The following is a 17,718-nucleotide window of genomic DNA, read 5'->3' as shown; positions in this document are numbered from 1 at the left end:
GTGTATCTCAGAAGTCAGTCCCGTTGCCAATGTTGTGAAAGGCAGGCAAATCCGTTACAATTAAATATTTTATTCGATCAATTATCAGATAGCGCCATGGTTCTCAAAGTGGTGTCCGGGGAGTCGGGGACCCCCAGGGGTCATCAAATCCTACTAATATTGGCCAGAGGCACTCAATGCCATCAATGCCTCTTCTTCCTGTGCAAGACCCTCTATAATCCAGTTTAAAGTACTACATTGGGTAGTACTAGCAAAGCTAGGCTCGCTAAATTGTTCCCAGAACTGGCAGACTTGTGATGTGACAAGTGAAATCTAGACAGAAATGGAATATGTGGAAGTGGAATATGTTTTAAACATTTTTAACAACAAAAACCTTGTACAGGGTCCCTAGCACCAAATATTTTCAGATGGGGGTCAGATGGGGGTCCACAGCTAAGACTCTTTTGTCCAGCTCTGAGGGTTTGTGTAACCACAAACATTGTCCTAACACATACATTGAATGCCATAAGCCGTTTTGCAGATACTGCCATCTTAAATCTATCGAGATGCATTCTGGGTGGGCGCAAAGCAGTCTCCGTGATTTCCAAATATAGAAAAGTCGTTTTTGATAAACATAACAATGGGTGGAAGAGATCGATGTGCTGTTGTGTTTACATGTGCAACAATAATCGGCGATATAAAGCCAAGTAAGTGGAAATTCATATCTGTAGAATTCTCGCTAGATGCTCTTATCTTAGTCCCTTAGTTATGTATTTTGTTTGCATGCACCATATTAGGCCTATATTGTTGTTAGTTATTAGCTAAATACTGACAGAGAAAAGCAGAGTACAAAGACCCCACTTCAGTTTAATAGTAGTATTCATGTAGTAGTATTGTAATAATAGAATAATGTAATCCCACATTTGGGATTGACAGAGGAAATCTATAGGCTACTGAAATCGGTTCTATGTTACACTGCCTGTAATTTCAGTTAGTTTTTTTGTTTTGTTTATTTTGCTAGCCGCTAATTTCATGTTGTAGGCTAATTTCATTACATGTGCATCATAGTGTAAAGCCATTATTGTAATTCTGTTGTTTTAGGTGGGTAATCTAAGCATCCATCTCAGATGACGCTCAAAGACCTCTGCAAGATCACTGACAACACCCACATCTGCACTGCCACTGCAGCACTTTCTACTGGGAAACAATTCAACCATTTTAGCATAAATGATCTTGAGCAACATGCATGTATTTGTAAAGAAACAATTGAAGTGAAACTCAGTATGTGTTGTAAACCTGCAAAACAGCCTTGGTGTATTGTAAACAGGCAGTAACAGATGCAGACAGTACGTACTGCATATTTTAATTATGTAATTTCAATGCACGGCTGGAGCCTGGAGAAATATTAATGCTGTATATATTTCAGTGCACTGCCACTGATAGCATTTACAGTACTTTCACTCATGTCCTAATACTTAATCACATTAATCTTTAACATGTTGCATATAGGCCTATTGTTTGTGCCAAATATAGCCTATATCCTGGACAGGAGCAGAAGGTATCCAATATCCATCCACTAACAATGTGAATAAATATATAATTGAATGAGTTGCCTATTTCTTTACTTGTTGGGTGGATGTGAGACTGTGTCATCGATTGGTCTAGCTTTACCATGCACATGTAATTCAGTCAAAGTGCTTAAGGATGGTGTTCCATTGTCATTAAAGTTCAGTCATTGTTTTGTCTGAAAAGTAGTGTCTAATTGGTCAATTATTAGTCTACTATAGCTTTACATTCCTATATGGAGAGACATTTTCATGTGTGAAACAAATGTGTGGAACCCAGTGAATGCAATTATGGGGGGGCTGGATATTATGCATATTATCACTGAATAATTATCAATCACATATAGGCCTACTGCTACAATGATAACAACCTTGTGCATTGGATTCTATTAGTTAAATTCCCTAAGACACATAACCACCATATTCTGTTTTACCAGCTGCAAGCTGGTCATACACTGACTGTGAAAACTACACGACCAGACTGACACCGCTAGTCTGCGAGATTAAGCGGGTTGCCAAGGCCACTTATTTCCAGCTTGATTTGGCCCTCACAGTTGCTTGCCTGGTTTTTGGAGTTTGTTCGCTTATTTCTGTCGCGACAGTGGCAACCATACTGCCGAGTACTTCTGATTGCTCATTGGCTGCCTCGTCTCCAGCAACAACCTATTACATCCAGGGATAACATCCCATAGAGGAGATAGGCAGCACTGGATGTGCGCACCGCAAATATGTCCGATTTGTTTTTGGCTTTTCTACCTTTATTGATAGGCCTAGTTGATAGTGAAGATAGACAGGAACAAGGGAGGGAGAGATGAACGAATTCAATGGTAATAATGTGTTAAAAAATGATATTTTATGTCCAGACAAATTATTGTTCACATTATGAAAGTTAAAACATTTTGGAGAAATATATATATAATTGAAAGAGTTGCCTATTTTTCGATGAACCAAACCCTAATAAAATTAAGTGCAGCTGAACATGATTCTTGAACTACATTAAAACTAGTCTAACTTAACTGAACGTATTAAACTGAGGTTGTCTTTGTACTCAACTGCTTTTCTCTGTCAGTAATATAGCTAACTAGAAAAAGTGCCCTTCTGGGCACAGGTCTCCACCAGGAGTGTGTGATGTTTGGAAAAATGTTTAGGAGTAATATAAACATGTTGTTTTGTTTGTTTGTTTGTTTGTTGCAAAAAATTTCTTCATTCTTCATTTTGTTGAGGAAATGCAGAGCCAGATCACTCATAGCATCTCTGAGGATAGAATTCTGGATGAGCAGGACATGTGCAGCATTTTGTACAAAACGGGCTACTCCTGAAAACTTTGGAAGGCAATCTTAGATAATCAGTGTAGAATCTGAGAAATCCAACAGGCTCGTCTTGATCTCATGACTACAGAGATCATGTGTACCGATTTGCGTGAGATTTGGATGAAATCTGTGCGACTAACATAAACAATGTGTTTTGCAGAAATCGGCCTCATGGTGGCGCTATAACCGGCAGATGTGGAGGGATGCAGGGAAACTGTTTTTCCATGGCCTCTAGGGAGTGCGCATACATAAGTTGTATACAGATCGATGCAGTTATAGGTAAAACAGGAATTGGCCTGTTATAGCGCCACCGTGAGGCTGATTTGGGGGAAAAAATAGTGGCATGTCATCCTCGGCCTAGTGGAAATGTGTGTATAATTTCATGGAAATTGGACACCGTGTTTGTGATTTGTGGCAGTTTGTTCGAAACGGACCAATCATGTGAGCTTTGGAAGCAAATGTTAGCCAATCAGGATGGAAGATGGGAAATGGTGCAGATCCGTGTTGATCACATGACTATGGAGATAGTGTATACCGAATTGTGTGATGTATGGATAAAATGTGTACGAGTTATCTACAGAAATGTGTTTTGCCTAAATCGGCCTCATGGTGGCGCTATAACAGGCCGTTGAGGAATATGTGGGGCAGAGGTTCGTCGTTGGCATCCAGGGAGTGTGTGTGCACAGTTTGGCATAGATCGGGCCAACGGTGCCGGAGATTAGCTGATAACGGACGGACGGAAGGACGGACGGACGGAAGGAAGGACACACGGACGGAGTGCAAAACATACTCTCTCCCCATGCCTTCGGCCTGGTGGAGACAATAACTAACAATAGAGCACTGAAGTCTGACGTCACTTTCAGTAGAGGGCGCCAGTACACAGGTTCATGTATTTTTTTATTTGCATTGAAATCCCCATAGGGGGATTTTTTTCTTTTTTTTGTGGCTTTCGCCTTTATTTTATATATTTTATGGAGGGACAGACAGTAGGCTGACAGGAAGTGGGGAGAGAGATGGGGGGATGACAGTAAAGGCCGTCGGGATCGGGAGTTGAACCCGCGGCACACTGCCAGGCTGGATTACCAGCCAAGGTGCCTGGACCGCTGAGCCACGGCCCAGGCCCCATAGGGGGATTTTAGGTCGCTTCAAGAACTGTGTTTGATAAATAAACCGATCATCCCGGCCTTTCTGTCAGGGCGGTGGCTGTGCGTCGTTAATGATGTCCATTCATATTTGATAAAGCCAGTTTCTGGAGAAAATGGAATTAATTTGGCCGCAAAAGCCTTGAAACTACATATGAAAGCAATGTCGCTGCTAATATACGTCGATCACGCCCAGCTGTCAACACATTGCGTTTCTGAGATTCCTCGTTGACGTAAGCTCAGCTAGCGGTGACTCGACTCGTACTAACCACGAAACATTAAATATCAATAAAAAAACAACGTATAATTAACATGTCAGTTTATGTTGTGCGATGGGCAGCTGCAGCCACCCCGCCTACCGGAAATGTAGTCTCTGGGTTGTTTGACTCGTTTCTAGCGCTTATTGTGTTACTCTTTGGGTATATTTGTACATTTCCACCTTCAGTCGATGCTTCATATTCATATGACTGGAAAGGCCGGGATGATCGGTGTATTTTTCAAACACAGTTCTTATATGATGCGATCTAAAATCCCCCTATGCAAATAAAAAGTACACAAACCTGTGGACTGGCGCCCTCTACTGACAGTGACGTCAGGACTTCGGTGCTCTATAGGCCTAATACGGTGCATGCAAACAAAATAAAAATAAAAACTAAGAGACATGGACTTTACTAGAACAGATCCACCCAGAGTGAGCAGTAAACCTAACTAAAAGATAAGAGCATCTAGCGAGAATTCTACAGATATATGAATATTGTTGCACATGTAAACAGCACATCGATCTGTTCCACCCATTGTTATGTTTATCAAAAACTACTTTTCTAATTGGAAATCACAGAGAACTGTACTGTATAATGGGCTAGAGCCGCTATACACTTCCTGGTCCCTTTTTATCCCAGACTGCTTTGCGCCCACCCAGAATGCATCTCGATAGATTCAAGATGGCGGTATCCGCGAAACGGCTTATGGACAATGAATGGCCAATGTTGAGTGTTTGTGCAAACACAAATGTTGAATGCCATTGACAATGAATGGCCAGTTTTGAGTGTTTGTGTAAACACAGACATCATGCTTCCTTCTATGCATGAGGAGTCCAAGCTGCTTCTTTTCACCTGACACCAGCCGGACGTAGCGCGCGGGAGGAACACGTTATTCCGACCAGTTCCTTTCCCCTCCATCAGGCGCCCCGGCTGGCCAGGGGGAGGTAGTTTAGAGACCAGGATTACTGCATGTTTTTGTGAGGGTAACTACCCTAGGGGACACGGGGAGAACATGCAAACTCCACACAGAAAGGCCCTTTTGCCAACCCTACCTCGGGTATGGGCACTGGTGACGCGGAGGAGGGAACACGCCCCCAGCACCCACAGCGTCCCCAGCGGGAATCGAACCCAGGACCTTCTAGCTGTGTGTCTTATTCATTCTTTATGCAAAATTATTTGGCTACTGTCAAATACTTTTTTAATTTTTATTTTTTCTTCAAAACACACTTTTTGCTCCTCCCCCTACAGATTTTGTCCAAATCTCACAGAAATCGGCACACATGATCTCCGGACGTATCCGATTAAAACACCACCGGCAGAATTTTGATAGTGCGTATCGTTCGGCCGTAATCGGCTTCCAAAGTTAGTGGGAATTTTCACATTGTCCACAGTTTTAAGTTCATTTTTATTATATTTACTGATCCAAAACAAATTGCATATACAAAACGTTTACAAAAGAAAAATGTGTAAAAAGAAAAATACAAGCATAAATAACTGCATAAAGCTGAACATGTTGAAGTTTTGAACTCGATTTCTAGCACAAAGTATGTGGAAGTAGTTAGATGCGGCGAAAAAACTAAAGTGGCTGTAGAGAACTAGTGTGTGTTCGCTGGAGCGAGCCCCACGATGACGAGGTAAAATCTAAAAAATCTCAAATCTAAACACTCCTGATCAATAGACAAAGAGCCATGAGGACTAGAGAGAAACACGTTGTGGAGGATCCACTTGTGGCCTGGGTTGTCACTGGCTGGGCCGGCTGAACGCCTCTGAAGATGTTGGTCATCAGCTCCGAGGTGGAGTCGCCAACATGCAGCGTGGTGCTGAAGAGGTCGATCTGCAGAGGAGACATCACATCAGTTCATCAACTATACGGCAGTTAGCCTGAGCTAATGTGTTAGGTCTCTGGTCTAGAGGGGCGGGTCGTGCTACGTCACATCATTTGGAGCGATGCCCACCCGGAAGGGTTGACTCCCACTTCTAGCCCAGAGCGGCCAATGCGTTCCCATGCATACGCATTAATCCCGAGACCCAAAAGAGGTCTCTCAAAATCCCAAAATCTATAGTGAAAATCTAAGATCACAATGCATCGCATTATATCAATCTGCTTTCTTCCACTGCTCCTTAAAATATTTGTATTGTTACATTCTTTTGAATGTGACATTTCTTTTAATTTCTCATTTGTTCATGTTATCTTATGATAACTCCCGACCCATTATTTGAGGGAAAAGTGAAATACAGAACCTCATGTCATGATTTCAAAATGGTTGCATGTATTCATGTAAAATCAAACTCACCAGATCTTTGCTGACTTTGATTGAATCCTTGAACACGGTCCAAACCACAGCTTCGTTACACGAGGGGGTCGTCAACGAGCCGAGGTAGCGGTAGTACTTGGTACGATCCACTCCACTTAACAGATCATCCAGGGAAACGCCGGCAGCAATTTCTACACTCTGGTCTGTAGACAAAATGCACATGGACTGGTGAAGGAACTGCAGCTGATCCTTCACTGAATTCATTACAAGGTCAAATTTGAAGAGAAATTATGAAGAACGAATGCTTACCTTTCTGTGTGATGTTGGCCAAGTAGGAGGTCAAGGTCTTCCAGCTTGCAGGTGAAGCAGTTTCGTTGCCTGACATTTCCTGCCAAAGTGCAGTAAACACTGTATTATTACCACACGTGTCAGGTCCCATTTATTAGCATCTGATGTTAATGTGAATCTCCTTCTTTACCTCTATGAAGAATCCAAGAGCAGCAAGCCCAGTGGAGTTCAGGACAGCTTGCGCTGTATCCCCGTTAAATGAGGCCTTCGCACTGACAATGTGCAACTATAGGAGGGAGGAAAATTAGTACGCAGGTCAGTGAGAACGATTCTATTTCCATTACCCGGACAGCACAATAGTTTCATTTGACACATCAAAATTGATGTATATTTGTAAATAATACATGAATAGATAAAGAATCAGACCCGTCTGAAGTGAGTGGTGCTGTACTGTACTGTACTGTACTGTACTGTACTGTACTGTACTGTACTGTACTGTACTGTACTGTACTGTACTGTACTGTACTGTACTGTACTGTACTGTACTTTACAAGCCCTCCTCCCTGGCCTGTGTGTGTGTGTGTCTGTGTGTTAGGCTGTGCAACAGTGACACTTGGTGGTGAACAAATGCTATAACGTTATTTTTGTGCTAGGACACAGCCAGGGACACGGGGACAGACCCAGGGACACAGGGACACAGCCACACACATATCTGTCTATAGGAGTGGTTGGACCACTCAAAAATAGTTGAAAATTAATAGTTGAAAACTGCCATACCTCCATGGGGTAGCGCTTGCCGTCCACTGTGTGCTCTGAGCCGCCGACCGAAGAGCCGTTGCCCCAATGCAAGTGGAACTGCAGGTTGTCATAGGCCTCCGCTAGATCACCTCCTGAAATACTGACCCCACTAAGTCCTACTTTGACTGGTGTGTGTGAGTGTGTGTGTGTGTGTGTGTGTGTGTGTGTGTGTGTGTGTGTGTGTGTGTGTGTGTGTGTGTGTGTGTGTGTGTGTGTGTGTGTGTGTGTGTGTGTGTGTGTGTGTTCGGGGGTGGGGGGGAAGGAAATGTATTAACATCTTGTACAGTTTAATTCTGTAGTTGGACAAACACCATTCAAAACACACTAGAGGAACGGAATTTACCAAAAAAATAAAAGGTTTCTGGCTGCCCGAAAGCAACGGAAAGGTCTCTAAAGCTGCGACTCACGTGTTTTGCCAGTGTTGGAGGCGTTTCTCATCGACGAGTTGCTGCCATAGTTGTTAAAGGTGAAGGCTCCCAATTTGGAGTCAATGGTGGCTGATGCCGAGACGATGTCAATCGGAGATTGCCTGGAACCATTACAATGATTCGGAGAAATGGTCGGCCAAGTCGTATCATCTAAAAGAGCACAAACACAAGAGTTTCTATTAATCAAGCAGCATAGCATAGCATAGGTGTTCATTGTATAACTACTTCAAATATATCAGGATTTACATATTTAGCAGGGGTCCTCAACAACACACACATACACACGATCCAATTATAGTAATGCCACCCTCCTGTTTTTTGTTGTTGTTTTTCTAATAGGTAGTACACTGATATGAATGCAGAAATTCTAGACCATTTCTAATATGTAGTACAATGGCACAAATGTTTCTGGTCATAATTGACCTCTCTATAGGCCTGATATGTCTGTAGCAAACAAAAAATGTCCATCACGAGGTGATGATGATCGACCCCTGTTTGGGGTTCTCCTTCCTTGAGAGTTTGAGAAGTTTGAGAACCACTGATAGTGCTTAGGTATTTCAAGGAATATTATGCGCAATTGACTTACTGCATTCTGGAAGATGGTAACACCAAGCTGCGGGAGAAAATTACAAAAACAAAATGCTCATTATAGCCTACATATGGCCATGCATAATATACAAGTAAAATTACTTCAAAATCAAACCAAACACTTAACCTACCGACTGAGGTCGAAGCTGAGCCGCTGCTGCCATGCCAGGCATTAAAACCAGCTTCTGCCTTGCCTACAGCCCATGTGAGCAAGAGAGCGCAAGCAACAGACACAAGAATCCACTTCATCTAAATAAGAAAACGGACAGAAAGAGGTGAGTGTCAGCAACTCACGTCACTCAAATCAAATGCAAAAGAACAACTGTGAAATTAAATGATCAACAGATCAGCAGTCAAGTGATTCAGTTGTCTGTGCACTTCTTTCCTTAATTGCAAGAACACCATTGCTTCCCCCAACGTTATCCCACTGACCATATTATGCTCTAATAGGCTATACCTCAATATGTGGGCATGTGTAGTCACCTTTTTTTATGCAATTGTCAAAGAATTTACCCATGGTGCAGCTATAACACATTAACTTAACCTACATTTAATGGAAAAAAACGCAAATAACGACCCCCATGACCAAAAAGAAATGTAACAGAAATTCTTACCTTCACAAAACAGATGTTGTCACCTTAAGTTCTCCCTGTGGAAGATCAGCTCCTCTCTTTTATTAGGTTCAGCAGATACTGTAGCTTGAGCACGCCCGTTCCTCCCATCACCCCTTGGCCTAAACCCTGAAGTATTTCTTCAGGTTAAAAAACTAGTTTTTCAAGTATACTGTTGGGGGACCCCGTTTGGATTTATTTTTAACCAGCTGAGTGTAGCTGTCTAAATTAAAATTGTGAGAGACCAAAGAATTTGTTTTGACAAAACCCTGGTCATAATATTAAAATGACAAATGTGGGCCTACAAATTAAAAATTAAAACAAATTAGTCAGTCCCGTTGCCAATGTTGTGAAACAGGTAGGCAAATTTTATTAGGTTCAGCAGATACTGTAGCTTGAGCACGCCCGTTCCTCCCATCACCCCTTGGCCTAAACCCTGAGTTTGGCAAACACGTTTTTCAAGTACCGTTGGGGGACCCTGTTTGGATTTTTCTTTTAACCAGCTGAGTGTAGCTGTCTAAATTAAAATTGTGAGAGACCATAAGGCCACTGAATTTGTTTTGTCAAAACCCTGGTCATAATATAAAAATGACAAATGTGGGCCTACAAATTAAAACAGTGTGTATCAGTCCCGTTGCCAATGTTGTGAAACAGGCAGGCAAATCCGTTACAATTAAATATTTTATTCGATCAATTATCAGATAGCGCCGTGGTTCTCAAAATGGTGTCCGGGGACCCCCAGGGGTCATCAAATCTGACCAATATTGGCCAGAGGCACTCAATGCCATCAACGCCTCTTCTTCCTGTGCAAGACCCTCCTTAATCCAGTTTAAAGTACTACATTGGGCTCATTACATCAAAGCTAGGCTCGCTAAATTGTTCCCAGAACTGGCAGACTTAAATCTAGAAAGAAATAGAAAAATGTGGAATATGTTTTAAACATCATTTTTAACAGCCAAAACCTTGTATGGGGTCCCTGGCACCAAATATTTTCAGATGGGGGTCCACGGCTAAGACTCTTATGTCCAGCTCTTAGGGTTTGTGTATACATTGAATGCCATAAGCCGTTTCGCGGATAATGCCATCTTAAATCTATCGAGATGCATTCTGGGTGGGCGCAAAGCAGTCTGGGATAAAAAGTGACCACGAAGCGACTCTAGCCTAATACAGGGGTCGCCAAAATTATTTGGCGACCCCCCGAGGGGTTGCGACCCACGGGTTGGGACCCCCTGGCCTAGTACAGCGGCATTTCTGAACTTTCTGCACTTCTCTGTGATTTCCGAATATAGAAAAGTTGTTTTTGATAAACATAACAATGGGTGGAACAGATCGATGTGCTTTTGTGTTTACATGTGCAACAATAATCGGCGATATAAAGCCAAGTAAGTGGAAATTCATATATGTAGAATTCTCGCTAGATGCTCTTATGTTAGTCCCTTAGTTTTTATATGTATTTAATTTGCATGCACCATATTAGGCCTATATTGTTGTTAGTTATTAGCTAAATACTGACAGAGAAAAGCAGTTGAGTACAAAGACTCCACTTCAGTTTAATAGTAGTATTCATGTAGTAGTATTGTAATAATAGAATAATGTAATCCCACATTTGGGATTGACAGAGGAAATCTATAGGCTACTGAAATCTGTTCTATGTTACACTGTCTGTAATTTCAGTTAGTTTTTTTGTTTTGTTTATTTTGCTAGCCGCTAATTTCATGTTTTATAGGCTAATTTCATTACATGTGCATCATAGTGTAAAGCCATTATTGTAATTCTGTTGTTTTAGGTGGGTAATCTAAGCATCCATCTCATCTCAGATGACCCTCAAAGACCTCTGCAAGATCACTGACAACACCCAAATCTGCACTGCCACTGCAGTACTTTCTACTGGGAAACAATTCAACCATTTTAGCATAACATGCATGTATTTGTAAAGAAACAATTGAAGTGAAACTCCTGGCACATTTACAGTATGTGTTTTAAACCTGCAAAAGAGCCTTGGTGTATTGTAATTTGTAAACAGACAGATGCAGACAGTACGTACTGCATATTGCAATTATGCCATTTCAATGCACGGCTGGAGCCTGGAGAAATATTTATGCTGTATATATTTCAGTGCACTGCCACTGATCAGCATTTACAGTACTTTCCTCATGGCCTAATACTTAATCACATTAATCTTTAACATATAGGCCTATTGTTTGTGCCAAATATAGCCTATACCCTGGACAGGAGCAGAAGGTATCCAATATCCATCCACTAACATTGTGAATAAATATATAATTGAACTAGAAAAAGTGCCCTTCTGGGCACAGGTCTCCACCAGGAGGATAGGACATGTGTGTGTGTGATGTTTGGCAAAATGTTTAAGAGCAATATAAACGTGTGTGTGTGTGTGTGTGTGTGTGTGTGTGTGTGTGTGTGTGTGTGTGTGTGTGTGTGTGTGTGTGTGTGTGTGTGTGTGTGTGTGTGTGTGTGTGTGTGTGACATTTCTTCCAAAGCCTAGTGGGAATATGCATGCACAGTTTCACCACAATCGGACGCTGCGTTGAGTAGTTGTGGCGATTTGTACAAAACGGGTACAAAGCAGGCTACTCCTGAAAAGTTTAGAAGCCAATCGTAGCCAATGAGGGTGGATTATGAGTAATCAAACAAACCCGTCTTGATCACATGACTATGGAGAGCATGTGTACCGATTTGCGTGAAATTTGGATAAAATCTGAAGGAGTAATATTAGAAAATGTGTTTTACATATGTCGGCCTCCTGGTGGCGCTATAAAGAGCAGGCAATTCCAGGCAAAAGTTTTTCCTTGGCGTCTAGGGAGTTGGCATACAAAGTTATCCACAGATCCGTGCAGTTAGAGGTAAAAACACTTTTCGGCCAGTTATAGCGCCACCATTAGGCTGAGTTGAAAATGTTCATGTGGCATTTCTTCCTCGGCCTAGTGGGAATGTGCGTGCACAATTTCACGGAAATCACACGGTGTGTTCATGATTTGCAGCATTTTGTTTGAAACTGAGCACTCCTGTAAACTTTGGAAGCCAATCTTAGCCAATCAGGATGGAGTCTGAGAAATCTGAAAGACCCGTTTCGTTGAATGGCTCTAGAGAGACTGTGTACCAATTTGCGTGATGTTTGGACAACATCTGTAGGTGTACTGTCCAAAAACTTGTTTTGAACAAAGCGGCCTCCTGGTGGTGCTATAACAGGCCGTTCTGGAAATTTTGGGGCAGAGGTTCATCGTTGGCATCCAGGGAGTGTGTGTGCAACATTTGGCATCGACCGGGTTAACCAGACCGAATCAGCCGTTGGCAAAAAAAAAATTGCCTGCCAGCGGATTACGGTCTGGAGAGGCTCAATTGTACGCCCATTTCCTACACCAGAGAACTGGTGTGGCCAATCGGGACACGGTATGCAATATGGACGGGCTTTGGTACAGTGACGTTCAATGCTTGAGACCTTTGACTGACAGTAGCTCTGACCAATTGTGTCAAAGAGAAAATGTTTGAACCCGCCCCCCGGGAAACAAGATCCATACACAGCATCTCCAGACTCAAATACCACACGACAGTGTGATTTGAGTCTGGCTTATTAGCCAGGCTACCGGAGATTAGCTGTTCACAGACGGACGGACGGACACACGGACGGACACACGGACACACGGACGGACGGACGGAGTGCAAAACATACTCTCTCCCCATGCCTTCGGCCTGGTGGAGACAATGAGTTGCCTATTTCTTTACTTGTTGGGTGGATGTGAGACTGTGTCATCGATTGGTCTAGCTTTACCATGCACATGTAATTCAGTCAAAGTGCATAAGGATCGATGGTGTTCCATCATGGTCATTAAAGTTCATCATTGTTTTGTCTGAAAAGTCAATTATTAGTCTACTATAATTTTACATTCGAGACATTTTCATGTGTGAAACAAATGTGAACGAATGACGAATTCAATGGTAATAATGTGTTAAAAATGATATTTTATGTCCAGACAAATTATTGTTCACATTATGAAAGTTAAAACATATTGGATATAATATATTGATATACAACCTGTTCTCAGAAAATAGCTGATCTGCAAGCTCACTATAGGCCAGTGGTAACCAAACCTTTTCATGTCAAGGACCCCCAAATTGACACTAATTAGCCCGCAGACCCCCATTTGAAAAGATATGACAGGGACCCCATAGATTTTTACGGCTCTAGCAGTGTCAAGGACCGCCAGTGTGACATGCATTAGTCCATGGACCCCCATTTGATGGCATTTCTGTCTCTGGGACCCCCAATTTATATTGTAAAAGCAATGTTAATTAACTCTGAGAGTGTACAAATGGACCCTTATGGGTCCATTTGTTTCCAAACTATCATTTAGCTGGGGACCCCCTAGAACTCTCTCAAGGACCCCTTTCGCCTTTCGCCTTTATTTTATATTTTTTTATGGAGGCTTGACAGGAAATGGGGAGAGAGATGGGGGGAAGACATGCAGTAAAGGCCATCGGGATCGGGAGCTGAACCCGCGGCACACTGCCAGACTGGATTACCAACCAAGGTGCCTGGACCGCTGAGCCACGGCCCAGGCCAGATGCGTTGTTTTCAATAAAAAAATGTGTTTTGATCCACTCTGTTTCTGAATCTGGCAACCATCTTGGGTATGGGCACTGATGACGTGGAGGAGGGAACACCCCCCCCCCCCCCAGCGGGAATCGAACCCAGGACCTTCTAGCTGTGCGCTTCATTCATTCTTTATGCAAAGTTAGTGTTGACTGCAGTCAACGTGGCACGTGCACGAGCACGCACGAGCACGGCGGCACCAGGATAGCGGCAAGCTTGGTTTCACTCTCTGTCATGTCCATGTTTTGTTCTGTTTTGTTTTGTTTGTTTGTTTGTAAATCCAGTACCTCTCGCGTTTTAGTTTTTTAGTACATTATCTGCTGCTCTGTCTATCTGATGCTCTGGATTATCAATACTATTACTTTTTTTCGTGACGCTGCTTCACAAACCGAGTGAGACTCGCTCTCTACTCTGTCGGCTACACACTTTTGTTTACCTGTACCTGAGGGTGGTGTAGATCTACGCCATAGGAGGGCACCACAGGCTGTCTCTGTCCTGTTTCCCGGTGTGGATTGCCCAGACGCCCGTGTCCGCCACCCCGGTTGTCATCCGGCTCATCGGAGCCCGACGGAGGACGCCCCAGCGGTGTACCTGTCAGCACACAGTTGCCCGTCGTCTCGGATCTATTGACCGATAGGATTTGGTCCCCAGCCCCGGTTGTCATCCAGCTCATCGGAGCCCGACGGAGGACGCCCCAGCGGTGTACCTGTCAGCACACAGTTGCCCGTCGTCTCGGATCTATTGACCGATAGGATTTGGTCACCAGCCCCGGTCGTTATCCGGCTCATCGGAGCCCGACGGAGGACGCCCCAGCGGCGTGCCTATCAGCACGCAGTTGCCCGTTGCCACGGATTCATCTGTCCGGCTGGAGCTCATTGCCATCCCGGTTGGTTATTTGGCTCATCGTAGCCCGACGGGGAAGCCTCAGCGGCTAATCCTTTAGCACACAGCTGCTCGTCGCGTCAGATCTATTATCCTGTTTAATTCAGGTTGTAACTTTTCGTCTCATTAACCGTCTGCTATCTCGGACAGCATCTCCTGGATTTGGGACTACTAGCTGATCTGCCTCTGCAGTGCGGTACACGGTTGGTCTTGCAAAAACATTACACATTATAAACTGCTTTTTTTGTATGTGTGTTTTGCTGCTTAGGCTGCTTTGTTTTGAACCCGCTGCTAGCCATGTTGCCCAGGGCTGTGTTTTTTGTTTTACTTCTCATGGGTTGCATGTCCCCTGACAACGGCCAGCAAAGCACTGCTACTCCACTGCTACGTTTGAACATGAATCTTTCTAGTAACATTATGCGTGTTACGTCAGGGCTCCCAGGTACTTTTCTGCAATGTCCACGTAAGCTTGACTGTCTTAAACGTGTTCTCCCGATTGCTCTTATTCTATTGGATATGATGTCTTCTGGATCTCCCCAAGGCCCCTGGGGTAAAATGTCCTCTCACATGTCCTGCTCCAGTTTTTCTCCCAGAGTTAAATCAGTATTAAGGAAAACAACAACTAGGCTGCTGATTTTGTTGATGCTGTTTATCTCAGGAAATGTTTCCAAAAATCCTGGTCCTGATCCTCTTTTTGAACCTCTTCCCATTCTGTCTACTCCGCTAGAATTCAGCTGTAGAAACGGCCTAGGCTTCCTCCATTTCAATGCCAGGAGCCTAGTGCCTAAACTTGCCATTTTGAGTACCTGGTTTGAAACGGCTAAACCGGATGTGGTTGCCATCTCAGAAACGTGGCTAAAACCATCCACCACAGATAACGTGGTCCGTATTCCTGGCTACAATCTCTATAGAGCTGACCGGAAAGGCAGATGTGGGGGGGTTGCCCTGTACATTTCTGATAGGTTTCAGGGGTCCGTACTTTACTCAGTATCACTTCCCAGACAATTCGAGTTCTTAGCAGTTCAGATAATGGTGGCAAACTCACCCTTGACCATCATCTGCTGCTACAGACCTCCGTCTGCTTTATCGGAAGCCTTGGGTAATCTAACGGACCTGCTATCCAAGTGTGCTAGCACCGAACTTATATGTCTCGGCGATATGAACTGGGACTGGGCTAGCGACAAAGCTGCTAGCTTTAAGCAGCAATGTGACACCCTAAACCTAGTCCAGATCATTCGCTGTCCCACCAGGTACAATCCAGCTACTGGTGGTGACACCTTAATCGACATTATCTTAACAAATGCTGTACATAAATACGTTGCTGTCGGTGTATTTGCAAATGATCTAAGTGACCATTGTGCAATTTCTTGTGTTAGGAGCACTAAGCTACCCAAAGGTAATGGCTTAACTATCCTCCGGCGGTGCCTTAAACATTTCTCGGAACAAGCCTTCCTCCATGACTTGGCATCAGTCGATTGGTTTCGTATCTCCTCAATTCCCACTGTGGATGAGGCTTTTTGTTTTTTTCACGACCATCTTCTCCGGCTGATTAACAAGCATGCACCTCTCAAAAAAATAAGAATCAAGAATAGAGCAAATCCCTGGTTTTCTAGAGAACTAGCTGACTTGTTGCACACTCGAAATAAACAATGGTCACTTGCCAGAAAATCAAAGTCTGCAAATGACTGGCTTTTGTTTCGGGTGCTGAGAAACAAATGTAAGGCCCTTATTAGAAAATCCAAATCCGAACACTATCTATCTCTTACCGTAGATACTGCGAGTAACCACTCCAGCTTCTGGAGAGTAGTTAAAACACTTCAGCAGAAAGGTGCTGCTGGCCCCCCGCCAAAAGTTCGGGTTGGAGACTCACTCATTTCTGACAAAAAATCTATGTCAAATGCATTTAACGCTCATTTTAAAAGGGCTGGTCATCTTTTTGAAGAGCAAAATGCCGGAGCCCCTCAGCAAGGTGTCCACGAGAATACTGGCTCACCTGTTGATTTTGATTTTGACTTCTCTCCTATTCTAGTACCAGATGTGTTGCGTGCCCTGTCTACACTTGACCCAAAAAAGTCCTCTGGTCCAGATGGTCTCGACCCTTATTTTCTAAGAATTTCGGCCTTGGTGATTGCACAACCGATCACTGACATTTTTAATCTTTCTTTATCTACTCAGAGTTTACCAGAAGTGTGGAAACAGGCTCATGTTTCACCACTTCTCAAGGCTGGCGACCCCTGTGACGTCAATAACTATAGGCCTATCTCCAATCTCTCAGCCTTGGCTAAGATTCTGGAGGGCCAAGTATCGACTCAGGTTAAACTCTTTCTTGATGCACATAAGATTCTAACCCCAATGCAGTCTGGCTTCAGGGCAAAACATAGTACTGTGACAGCATGCCTCAATGTTATTGATGACATCAGGGATGCCCTGGGTTCTAAATCGTTCTGTGCAGCCTTATTCATTGACCTTAGCAAGGCATTTGACACCGTGGACCACCATGTCTTGCTAAATGTCCTCTCGAATACTGGTTTTCGCCACAATGTGCTAGGCTGGTTTAAAAGCTACTTATTTGGCCGCACACAGTGTGTTAAATTTGGTGATACACTGTCTGACTCTATCACCCTGGAGAAAGGAGTCCCTCAAGGTTCCATTCTAGGACCTTTGCTTTTTCTGCTGTATGTAAACCATATTTGTAGTCAATCTAAGCATAGTAGGTATCATATGTATGCAGATGACACAATTCTGTATTCCTGTGCCCCCTCACTTGATGTGGCAGTGTCAAACTTGGCCTCTGACTTTGTTTCATTGCAGCATGAACTGCTAAACAGCAAACTGCTACTAAATGGCCACAAAACCAAGGCCATGCTATTTTCTCCAAATAGCCTAGTCAATGTCCCCTCAAATATCACCACTCTGGATGGAGTATCCATCGAATGGGTTGGGTTGTATAAATATCTTGGGATCTGGTTGGACAACAAGTTAAACTTTAAACACCACATT

At 43.4% G+C, this 17,718-nt stretch overlaps 1 protein-coding gene across 1 annotated transcript; it reads right to left on the bottom strand.

Annotated features, from left to right (window-relative positions):
- Positions 1 to 5,716: 5,716 nt before the first annotated feature.
- LOC306917146 (carbonic anhydrase 9-like) lies at positions 5,717 to 14,500 on the bottom strand (the record flags this gene model as incomplete). The annotated part of the gene is made up of 7 exons (XM_079495279.1): positions 5,717 to 6,090; positions 6,551 to 6,714; positions 6,821 to 6,899; positions 6,990 to 7,085; positions 7,577 to 7,654; positions 8,745 to 8,807; positions 14,279 to 14,500. The coding sequence occupies 7 exons, from the start codon at positions 14,498 to 14,500 to the stop codon at positions 5,914 to 5,916; spliced, it is 879 nt and encodes a 292-aa protein (XP_079351405.1). The 3' UTR covers positions 5,717 to 5,913.
- Positions 14,501 to 17,718: the final 3,218 nt, after the last annotated feature.

This window comes from Electrona antarctica, assembly GCF_951216825.1.
Source record: "Electrona antarctica genome assembly, chromosome: 24".
Classification (NCBI taxonomy): Eukaryota; Metazoa; Chordata; class Actinopteri; order Myctophiformes; family Myctophidae; genus Electrona; species Electrona antarctica.
This window is presented reverse-complemented; position numbering and strand designations above follow the sequence as displayed.